Raw genomic sequence first — 12376 nt, forward strand, 5'->3', positions numbered from 1 at the left:
CTGGGACTCAGGAAATGGGAATTTTATTCTTGACTCCCCTGTGGACATGCTGGGTTACCTTGGTTGGGCCAATTTAATTTTTTGTGCCTCTGCTTCTGTTTCTGTGACATTATGCTCTTTTTAAAGTGTTCTGATGTCAAAAGAGGAAAAGCCATATTTAAGAAGGAATAGTTATTATAATCTACTCAGAATTAAGGCACCAGAGGAGAGAAGCATCTCTTCATTATTTAAAAGATGCCATATTTCCCTGTCTGCAGAAGAACACAATGCCCCTGTAGGAATCCCTTTTCTTTTGTACTTTAAAGCAGAGAATTAGTATGGAAAATTATTAAGCACCCACACAGTTAAAATGACAGAGCATTTTCATTACTGATTGGCAACTCCTCTGCTGCCCTAATTTAGGTACCACATGTCTTCACGCATTCAAATCAGTAAAAACAAAACAAAAGCTAAACTCACTTGACATTTGCAGCCAAAAACTAAAGTCATGTCAGAACATTAAAAATCTCCCAATTCCTGGCCTCACTTCTAAATTTAAAAAAAAAAAAAAAAAAGTAAAAATGCAGTCTGCTAGCAAAGTGTTCACATATACTTAAAAGAACTCTGGTGATGAGGGAGTACTGGAACAATATTGAATTGACATTCTGAAACTCCCCTTACAACTCTCAACCCCAAAACCTGAAGACAGAACTCCCTCCAAAGACTGCATAGTATCTGGATAATCAGGTGGTCTACAGGCAAAGCAGCCTGGAAACAGATGAGGAAGTTGGAAACAGACTGAGAGAGAGGCTAACCAACACAGGAATTGGACTTACACTGCACCCCTACCAAACTGCAAAGGTACATCTGGAAATGAGACAAAATCCAACATGTCACAAAACAAAAATGCCAGAGAAAATTTTGCAAAATAAATGTCACCCCTGAATTTTCTCCTCTTTCAGCCAGCTTTTATTCAGGCATAACTACTTTGTTGTTCTTGTTTCCAATCAAGCTGAAGAATGTGTTCTCCCAATACTCTAAATTTATGCTTCCTTACTCTCCCACAAGGAAACACATGGTTCATCCAGGCCATGATTCAAATACAGAGACTATTTTCACTGCTGAATATTTTCAGTCACATACTCTATTTCAATGTTTTACAGAGGCACTGATGAGTAAAAACTGCTGTTGCATTAAAAACAGGTGAATGCTGAGACAACTGACTGATGAACCTGAATGAAATGCACAAATAGCTCAAGACTGTGCCTGACTTCAGTCCTTTAACATCTAAATGGGTTACAAAACAACAAGGGCTCTACACATGCAGTTCCTCCAAATTAGCTTCAAAGGCACATATGATACAGACCTACATCTTCAGTTATATTCACCCAGTAGAAGGCCATTTCCAGAAAAGCAAAGCATTTAAATTCACGGCTATTATTCTTGCTAACATAGAGCAAAACATGCAAGATCAGCATTAACTGGGAAATAAGAACAGCACAAAAGCTAAAGCAAAAGAACAAAGCATGTACTGCCTCTTTTTTGCACATGTATCAAGATATTAATATATAAAAAGTTAAAAGTGGCCAATTATTTTTGTGTCAGCTGGAGTTGTCAGCAAATTCCATATAAGTGCCACTTTTCTACTGTGCACATTTTGAACCACAATCAAAACCACACAAAATTATTCTGAACCCGAGGCTGTATCCATTCCAAGCCTTTGGAATTTTCAGCTAGTTGTAAATAGCATAAGCAGGACTCAAATACTGATAAAAAAATTCTGGAGTCCTTTTCAAGATAATAACTAGCTAAAAGAAAAAGCCCAAGACTTACCATGCACCATAAAAATATCAAAATCGCTCAGAGTGACCAAGGTCTCTCATTGTCTTGATCTCTAACATGGAAAAAGGAACTGGAAGTCCCAAAATTACTTAAGTCTTGTTTAAATCAGATCCAGAGTTCATGGAATCAAATGAAAAAAACAGTAAGTATTTGATTAAATGCTGGACTAGACCAGAGGCCTGATCAAAGTATTTCTGAGTCTGCAAGGTGAAGACAGATGTTGCTGTTTTTGCTGAGGAGAACTGGAAATTTCAAGATATGCTATGGATGAGAAAACACCCAAACACTGCAGGTCAACAACTCACATTATTATAAATAAACAGTGGGAGAAGAATAACATCAACGAAACAGAATAGTTTGTCTCTCATCTCACTCCCACCACACCGGCAGGCTGGAATGCTGTTATGTCATGAGATTATTCAGTCCTCAGGAGCTGTATCTTGGCTCTGTCCTCCCCCTCCTTTTCCCTATGTTTTAGATAACTGCATCAGGCTCTCTATTGCCATTCATTTAAATATTTTTCCATGGTCACCTTTCTCTTGTACATTCAAACTGATCTCCTTGATCCGTTGTCCATCCTCATTTCTAAGTCTCACGACTCAACACATGCCATAAAAAGCACAATCAAATCACTTTCTCCCACCCTCCCCACAATCTCTCTGTGCCCAAACATGCAGCTGAGAAAAAGCTCCTGTCACTCATTCAGAAGTGACCTTTGTGGTGATTGCAGATGGCAAGACTAGTCAGACACCAAAAGGACTGCCCACATGCACACAGAGAAGTCAGTGTTGTATAAGGAGCAGTGACTGGGCAAACCATCTTCCATCTTTCAAATGAACACACTTCAAATACAGAGCCTGGCACGCTGAGCACAAATGCATCAAATAACTCAGAATGCCACACCAAGTCAAATAACATCAGTGACCACCAAGTGGCCCAAAAAAATCTGCCAAGAGACAGAAACTTCTGACACAACACATCATCCTACCAACATTCTTTGAACTGGAACAGGAGCATCTTGTGCAGGTGCACATGGAGGTTTCATGAGTACATCTGCAGATCTCTTAGGACTTCAAATAATAGAAAGGCACACAACAGCTTTCTTCTCCTTCCCCCCTCCACCAAAAGGCCTGAAAATTCTCTGGACTGAAGGTCAGCAGTTCACAACTTGTTCTCTCTCATGAATGTCAGCTCACTGGCAGGTTTACTTATCTTCAGAAAACAGGAGGGGAGAGCAGCTGCACAGACACGTGGTTAACTTGTTCCAGTGTCTTTTTGTAAATATATATATATATATTATAAACTTTGTCAGTTCATTTCCAATTGAACCTGAATGCAGAATGCTTATGTAACAGGCTTCTTGCTTCATTTACTACAGAAGACCTGTTAAAGAACTCTATGAATCAGAGCACACTGGGTCTGCATTTTGCCTTGCAGAGACTGACCTTATCCATGAGGATTATCAACAGGCAACAGTTATAAACTCTTAATATCAGCATGGAAAGTTGTCTTCTTCCACTTGATTAGGAACTTTTCACTGTGTGCTCCCTTCCTCACAGAGAAAGCCATAGCTGATTTTGTACAGTGCTTTATTCTGCAAACAAAGCCACTGACATACAAAACAGGGCATTCACTTCTGAAAGAATGAGCAGCAACTTGGTTTTGACATTCAGCCATGTACCTTTTACAATGAATTCTATTCACTCTCTGTACTACAGCAGCACCTAGAAGCCCTGACTGATGACAAAGCCCTCACTACGTCAAGAAAAGTCATTACTTCCCGAAGTCTTCAAGCTATATAGGCACAACAAAGGAGAGAAAAACGCAGTTCCTGCCTTTCAAAGATGAAGATCAGATGCAGATATGAAACACCAGATCAGGACCAGGAACAAACTCACATACTCCTTTGCTTCTTCACCATATCACCCCAAATCATTCCTTGCGTTCCAAAAGTGTGTTCATGTTACAGGCATGAAAAATTGAAAACAATTTCAAATACCCAATTCACATTTATTTATTACATAATTTGTTGGACTCCTCTGCAATGAACTGCAGCTACAGCACACACAGTCACAACATGTCCAGTCCAGTAAACCTCATGTAAGGCACATATTGGCATGATTAATCAAGGAACAGACTTATTTAGAGGAGATGATTACTGAAGCAAGAGAACACGTTTATTTGGTAGACAGATTTTGCAGAAATCATAAATAGAAACCTCTGACAAGACTGTGAAAGAGAGCATGAGAAACTGTTCAGTGCATATAATAGAGAAGCTTTGGTATCCAGAAAGCGGCATTGAGAACAGTCAATAAATATCAACTTAGATAATTAAAAGTGCAAGAGGTCACAGCCTGGAACAGTATATTGCCATGAAGAGCCACAACTAACACATGGATTAAAAAAAACCATTTTACAACAGAAATCTTAATTCCACATATTTTGCAGAGGATCCATTTGATTATTCTTTTGGTATCTGTAATAGTTAAAATCAACTTCATAGTCTGCTCAAGTTTCTCATCTGTTGAATAGAAAAATAAAATACTCTTGAAAGTCAAGCCAAGAACTATAACTGCTGTAAAATCAAGGGTGAAAAAACCCATGCAGCCCATATTATCACCTTAATTCCTTCCCCTTCATGTGTAACCTGATACATCATTAGAAGGTCTTCCTGTCCTATTTCCTAAGAGCCTTTCTCTGAGCACTCTGCAATTCTGTAAGGCTTCTTCCTTGGCAAGCCTGCTTTAAAAATTAAACCACTGTTTAGCAACAGTAGGTCCATTAAAAGGTGCATTTACTACACAGTAGAATTCTCTATATTTAGAACTTGAAATACGTTAAATACCACAGCAAATGTAAGTGTTGTGGGTGGTAAACACCCAGTTTAATGGCATCCACTGTATTTGTATGGAAAAAAAAAACAGTTTTATAAATAGCTTCCAAAATTTTCCTACTAACAGGCAAACACATCTCATTTTACACTTTTTCCTTTCCCCTACAAGTGCTAGGCCTATGTTCTCTGTCAAACCCCCACCTGGAACAAGTGCTGTGGGCATGCTGTGAAATAGCAAATCTGTTGGGCTGCAAAACAGAAGTGAGAACTAACCTGAAATTATCAGGAGCATTCTGGTCTGCCTTTTAGGCTGGAGAACTTGTAAAATCTTTCTGGTTAGATTTGATGTCTTCCTATTCCAAGGCAGATGGAAACACAGGAGCTACATTGGATCAAGCTGTCCTCAGCAGCCACAACTGACTTATGCCCTTTGATAGGAACCTTTTGAATGTTTCTAAGAGCTCTTAGAAGTTTTCCTTCCCTAAGCAGTGGCTTCAGAAACTTCAGGTTTGGTTTGCAAGTTAGTGATAACTTATGCAGGTCTGCATCCCTGTAAATCTATAATAAACTGATGTCTGGCAGAGAACATAATCGATGAAAAATATTGCTCCTTTCACAGTTTAATCAAGACAAAGCTAGTTCAAAAGGGCCTCATTTTCCCTTTTTGCCAGCCTTCTAAATTATATTGCTTCTTTTCTTTTAATCCTAATCTTCTGCTTAAAAACTGTGCATGCATCTAGCCACTTTCACTGGCATTTCTCTGTGACACAATTTTCTGAGCTGCTGGGAGGTCACAACCGCAGTAGAAGTTGGCAGGTGAAACATTTCATGATGTAAAGATACAATAACAAAAACCACCTTTGTCAGACTATTTCTTCAGACTGAATTTATACATCAGTAAGCCATTAAGCAGTCAGTTTCTTCCTCAAAGACTTCTCAGAAGAACAAGAAAATGTAAATCTGTCTTCAGTTGTATTGCATCCAGGCAGAATGTCTGTAATTCTGTCTGTGGGTAAGAAAGTCAATTCCTGTGGCAAGAACCCAGGAAACAATTTGTAAAATATTACAGCTTTTTATGCATAGTGATTCCTTTGGGATTTAGGAAAAATAGCTGCAGTTTCCAACTACTGTTAATCATGGGCAGCTCCCCTGTAGTGCCTCTGAGCTACACAATCCAAAGATGTCCATCCACATCCATGATGTTATGATTCCAGGTGTGCTGGGTCTAGTGAGGAGTTTTGACAGAGGGCCATGGAGTGTCCTGCCCCACATCCAATTAAGATCTGTTTTGCACAGCCAAGAGTTTTGACTGGCTTTGGGACATGAACATTTGCTTCTGTGCCATCACCACACATCCCATGTTCATTCCATCCCCAAGAGAAGCACTGGCCACCTGTAAGAGGACAGAAAATACAGAATAAACACCACAGAAACACAACAGCTTTGGTTAGTTTTGAGGAGCAGATTGGTCAAGTCATTTTCTGTTTAGGTTCTAAGAAATTCTGCTAAGGTGGGAAAAATATTCTGGTTTTCTTCAAAATGTAAATAAACCCAAATGACTGATTCTCCATCCTGTTCCATATTGTTAGCAACAGAAGAGAGATCAAAATAACAAAGACACTTGAAAATCCCTTAGTAAATACATAGTTCAGTACTTATGCAGAGCCCAGAGAAATCTCTCTGCGTTTTAAGAGCCCTCCCAGAAATGATGTAGAATCTCTTTCAAGTTTCCCCTAGTAAGCAGAAGTATGATAAATCAAGAGCAGTGACTCTATTCATTCACAGCATGATCTGCAGGATTGGGGAACACAGAGCCACAGTTCAGCCACATTGCATTTCATTCCTAGCTTCAAGTTCACATGTCACCTCTTTCCTTTAAATACCAGTCTTCAACAGCCTGCCCTACTCTGAATCATCCTACCTCTTGGGCTTGCTTTGACATAATTTCACTGCTTTTATTATTCTTACTTTTCCTCTTGATTATTTATTTTTGTAATATCTATTCTTTCATATCCCAAATAACAACTCATGTATTATTACTACCCCATAGTACTCTTTATTGAAGCACAACATGCAAATTTTGCTGGCATAATAAAAAATCCACCAAAACCTCCTTATTCTGAACTACAAGTGCTATTTATTCTCTATTTTCTATTCCTTATTTAGCTGCCAGAGACTGTGACTTTCTGTACTAAAAAAAAAAGCCATCCTGCCATATAATCATGTTTGTGATGCCATTGTTATTTTTGAAAAACAGCAGGTAATAACAGCAGGAAGTAGCATTCTGGATTCCAAATGATGAGAAGAAAATTGCCAAAATTCACAAACTCCAATCTCAGTCACGATTTTACTTTTCAAAATTCAGAAACAGATTATTGCAAAGCTAGCAGGGCCATCTTCCCTGCAAATCCTGTAACATTTCACTGTTCTCTGCTCTCTTCACATTATCAGTATATTGATGTTCTCCTCTTCTGCAATGAACTGTAAACATTACTGAGGCCAGTACTGAAGCCAGATGTAACTAAGCAATGACATTTCATTTTCCTGACAATCTTTAAGGCAATGGAACACAACAAAGCACCACCAGAACATCACAGCAGACAAGGCACATCTCACCTGATACATAAGTTCTGCCTCTCTTATCTCAGGAGGCACCAGATGTTCTCATGATTGTGCATGTGCAATATTGACAGCACAACCTACACCCCAAATACACTCACATGTGCTGCCAAAAAGTGCCAAAATCTGAGTGGGCAATATACCCCATTTAAAAATCAGAGTGTCCTACAGGTTAAGGGAATTTTGCTTTTTGGTAAGGTTCCAGGTAAAAATGTTTCTGTAAATATTAAAACACAGAAAAAAAAGACAACTCAAGCCCATGCTAGAGACACATCTCAGACTAATCATTCAAGGAAGCTGCACCTAAGAAAAGACATCTTTTGGCACAGTTAATATGTGAACCCTGCAGAATGAGCCAAGCTTACAAATGTAATGAAAAGAGAATGCAACAAGCCCTAACTTTAATAAGATCACAGTGGTAACTTTTTGTAACTAGACACCAGTGATTACTACAAGAATTTACATGCTTCTATGAAGACTCACTACATGTGTTTAAAGAGTTTCTTGTTTCTTTTCTCATCCTGTCCCATCAGGACAACAGAGAGGAAACCAGAAATGTTCTGGTCACTTTGTATTACAAACTGCTCAGTGGAACATTATTGTTATAATAAATAGTCAGAGAAACAGTGCATTAGGACATTAACTTCTCAAATTAATAAACACACCCAGTGAAACATCTTTTGAAAAAACATCATAGAAAAATTTACAACCTAGGGACCCCCTAGACAAGAACATCTTTCCTAAAACAATGATTGTGGAGTCTTTTCTATACTTTACTTCTCTAAGCATGTCAAAAGGCCACCAAAACAGATTTTTCTACATGATTCCAGTGACCTCTAAAGTCAATGAAATGGGACAAGAGTGAAAACTGGCAAAAGAAAAATAGAAAGTAAGTAAGATTTATGAATGGTCTGACACAAAAATGCCTTGTACATCCATGGAGAGATGGCAGAAATCTGAAGAGATGAAAGGGCAGCTGACAGATACGGAATGACAGCCACAAAAATGTTTCTCAGCACCATCAAGTTAGAACCAGGAAAGCCAAAAGGCAGAGAATTTTTGCTGTGCAAATGGAAGGTGTAACTGTACCACACCTGCCTGTAGAAGATTCAGTGAAAGGTTTGTACATAGAAATAGCCAGATGCTTGACTTGTGTCAGAGAAAGCAGAATGTGCAGAAAACACACCAAGTCCATCTTTTGGACAGTAGCATATTAACAAAACTTGGAGGTGGGCTGGACAAAATGAGTGTGGTCAAAGTGGCCAGGAGGGAACAAGTGAGTGAATCACTGGCAGAGATGTGAAAGTCAGTGAAGATTGAAGGTAATGAAGCATCTATTTCAAAAATTACATAAAAGGCGTATCTGCAGAGTTAAAGGCAAATCCTAAGAAGAGCTAATGGCTAGCCTCTGGACAAAGGGCACCATTTAATGGTTTTTTCCTTTTCCCATGTCCTCCTCCCTTTCTTTTTTCCTTTTCTTCTTTTATTTCTGATTGCTTTTATCCCCCAGTTTATTGCTGATAAAAACACAGAACCAGCAGCCCTACATGCCTCCACAAGAAAATTCTGTTTCTATGTCTGTGCCAGACCTTCCCAGCATGGAAGAGCATTAGAATGATGTGTATTAGCACATCTACAAATTGCTTCTAACAAAATTTAGACCAAGCACCGTAGCATGTTCTCAAACCAAAGGATTTGTGTTTGGTGAAGTGAGGGAAGATTACTCCATGTTAGTGGTTAAGTGAAAACACATGTAATATGTTGCATTTACTCTTCTCTTTTAAAACATGAGTACTCGAAGTACAAACCAAACCCACAGAATTCACATGGCAACACAGCAGAATCCCAAGGGAATTTCAGTTGCATTCACAGTGACTCTAATCAAAGTTCAGAGTCAGGTTATGCAGGATTTTTCCCAAAATATCAAATATACAAGACAGAGGGACAACAAAATTCTGAGCAAATCTGTTTTGGTCAAACAACACAAGAAGGGGCTACTGCTCTCTTTCTGTCTGCAATAATTATCCAGGCTTTTCTCAAGATAACTGAAGTGACAACAGCAATCTAGAGCTTCATTAAACTGGAGAAGAGTAAAATAAGTATTTCTAGGTAAAATAAAGCTGCAGAGATATAGTAAGAGAAAATTAGATAAGATAAAATAAGACTGGAGAGAATTCTGGAGAAAGAAGAGAATTAGAGTTGCTCCTTATTGCTGAGTGGAATCCTCAGATGGAAGAATCAATGTTAGCAAATAAGGCACTCTGGGTGAGATTCACTGCACTTAACTTCAGCCACCCAAAAAATCAAGCAACTTAGCTACAGATCACTATCCTCTGTATTTCTCAAAAGCCAACAGAGATATCTGCATCTCTCCAGCAGAGTGAGAGATTCATCTCATCCAAACACTGCTGTGAATATCAAGTCTGTCTCACTTTGGTGATGATAAAGGGAGACAGGGGATTGTCCTAGCCTTGGCATATCCATTTTATGCAGCTGAAGACAGGTTGTATTAAATCACATCTTCACAAATGGTCTGAAGGCAAAGCAAGGAAAACTGGAAACAAGGAAGCTGCAAATATCACTGTAGCCTAGCTTCAGGCTACAAACAGTCTGCTTCTAAACCAGCCTGTGCCCTGGAAGCTTATCACTGAAATCTTTAAAAGCTCCTTTTTTCTTATTCTTCTTTCCCATTCTTTCTACCAGCAAATAAACAGAAGTTGGCCTTACAGACAAGCAAAGTATCTTGAAGTCAAGTTATTCAAGAGAGGGCTTCACATTTTAGGGAAATGTTAAAATGTTTTAGTACAGCTCTATTATATTGGCTCTGTGCTCTTAGCAAAACTCCACAATACTTCAAATTATTACTTCTTTATTACCTTAAATTAGTGCTACTCTACTCTTTTGTTATAGACAAAGTTACAGTAGGCAGGAGACCAACTCAGGTCAAGTCACAACTCTTTAAACAGCATCAGGGCTGGACCACAAAACAAATTCAGGCGTCTCAGCCACCTTCCTTTGATTATTTGAAAGCCGTAAAAATCTCTCAAAGAACAATGTAACACTACACAGAAGGAGATTTAGACTTTACTTCTCTCAGGGAGCTGCAAAACACAAATTACTATGTTTTTCTGGTTTTTTTTCAGGCCATCTGGTTGTTCAGGGTGTCACATAAAATAAAAGGCAATAAGCATCCCTCTAAACTTTTGTATTTTTAATAGCAACAGCTCTGCCATTTGTGCAAAAGATCTGCAATTTTAAATTGTAAGAAACAGGCTTGATATAAATTGCTTTCTGCAGAAAAACATGGAACTGTATTAGTAGTTAAAAGGGAAGTCTAGGCATTGTGCAAAATCTCATTAAAGACAAAGCTTGGTAAGTGGAATGTATGATGGCATCATCTCAATACACAGCTGTACCTCCAAAACTAGGAAAGAACCATAAGAATCACATTCATTTTTTATTATGGAGCCACATTTTCAAGGAGCAAGATGTCATGTGCTCCAGGCAGCCCATCCGATTGCTGTCCACAGAAATGTGTGTCTGGCTTTCAAGGGAGTAAGCTGGATAAAAATCAGACACATTGCAGTGCTAACACAATATACAGGTAAGAAACACCATACATGTTTGATATATTAAGTACAAAGCCGTGGTGCTAAAGGCAGGCTGATTTCAAAGTTAGCCTCCAGTCAACAACCTGCCCTCACTCCACCTTTACATCATTAGTAGCTCTCCTCAGGCAGTGGACCTAAAGCACTCAGTCCCCTCAGCAGAGGTTTTACACAAGTGAAAAGGGAGCTGACTTCAGGTCATGTGTCTGTGGTTCATCCTGCCACCTGGAAAGAGCAACTTTCAATGTCCTCAAACAATTCATCACAGCAAATGCACAAAGCCTGCACTGTGTGGACATCTCTAAACTAATATGTTATGTGAACTATTATTTTTTCCCAGCAGAAGCACTGGTTTGTTATAGGACCTTCTCTCTGGCTACGTTTGTATCTTGTGCAATACAGCAGGGACTTCAAACTGGGTCACGGCCTCAAGGCCAGCTGTCAGAATATCCAATTACAATCCATAACCACCTACTGAAGAGAGTCAGAAAATCAAATTGAGAATACAATATGCCTAGTGGGAGCTTAGGCATGTGCAGTACTGCAAAATGCAGCAATGAGGCTACACATCTCCTTTGCACTTAAATTTCACTTGGGAAAGCCTAATTTCTAGTTTGTACTTCGATGTCAGTGTCTATCCCACAAACAGCAAACAGAAGAGCAGCACAGAGCACATCTAATCTTTTCTGTTTCATTTCCACAGCATATGAATAGCCAAGAGTTACAAAATGGGAAGGGGAAGGAATCACGTTTATGATAATTTCCAAGGGCAATGTAGCACATCTGCCACAGTCTGAAAACTGTCTGTGGAGAAGGAGCCCCACATCCAGCAATGCAGAGAAGTGGGGAAAAACACAGTAAGATGTCACTTAGCAAAAAAAGCTGTAGGAGATCCATGCAAGCCTGCTGTGCATTTTCCTGTGCACTGTTTTTAGCATCAGGCAAATAACTGAGCCCACCCCCAGAGGAAGTGCTATCTTGCCAAATTACAATGACAATAGAAATTTTGTTCTGTTCTCACAGGGCACTTCAAAGCAGGAGCTGAATGGCTCACTGCACAAATTAATATGTATCTATTTGAAAGAATCACTCCACATTACATCAAACAAACAGTTTAGGTTACCACTCAGTCTAGTTTATGATAGAATTTATTTTTTCCTTCTCAGTTATGCATAGTCATTTTGAACCAAAAAAAAAAAAAAAAAAAAAGAGGAAGAAATTCGCAAAATTATATCCTAGGGTTTAAAAACAACAGACTTGCAACTACAGATTTCTTGGGCTGATGCACCCGTGCAGTTTTGTGGTGGAACTGAAGCCCTGTAGGATGGAGATGGTTGCTTTGCTCTGTGTAGGTAGCAAGGACAGAAATCTACTGCAAGGATTATCTGTTCACATTTCTGTTTCCATGGGGAAACATGAATGGTATTAACTATGTCTAAAGCTCACTGGTGCTGCACGAGGTTTTTGTTTTGGTTTTACTCAAACTTGTCAATTC

At 39.0% G+C, this 12376-nt stretch overlaps 2 protein-coding genes across 4 annotated transcripts in view; one reads left to right on the forward strand and one right to left on the reverse strand.

Annotated features, from left to right (window-relative positions):
- The window catches only part of KCNC1 (potassium voltage-gated channel subfamily C member 1), a 123225-nt gene that overhangs the window by 108740 nt on the left and 2109 nt on the right, over positions 1-12376 (forward strand). The window lies entirely within an intron of this gene.
- The window catches only part of SERGEF (secretion regulating guanine nucleotide exchange factor), a 141348-nt gene continuing 132945 nt past the window's right edge, over positions 3974-12376 (reverse strand). Inside the window, exons 11-12 of one of the 2 annotated variants that reach the window (XR_004980260.2) lie at positions 4928-6047; positions 3974-4342 (exon numbers count right to left, since the gene is read on the reverse strand). Coding sequence is in view for 1 of the 2 variants with exons in the window: in XM_036383314.2 (XP_036239207.1) it covers positions 5857-6047 (191 nt within the window). In the remaining variant the exon portion in view is untranslated. Of the gene's footprint in view, positions 6048-12376 lie in introns of both variants that reach the window. The other variant, XM_036383314.2, reaches the window with a different exon arrangement.

This window comes from Molothrus ater, chromosome 6 (assembly GCF_012460135.2).
Source record: "Molothrus ater isolate BHLD 08-10-18 breed brown headed cowbird chromosome 6, BPBGC_Mater_1.1, whole genome shotgun sequence".
Classification (NCBI taxonomy): domain Eukaryota; kingdom Metazoa; phylum Chordata; class Aves; order Passeriformes; family Icteridae; genus Molothrus; species Molothrus ater.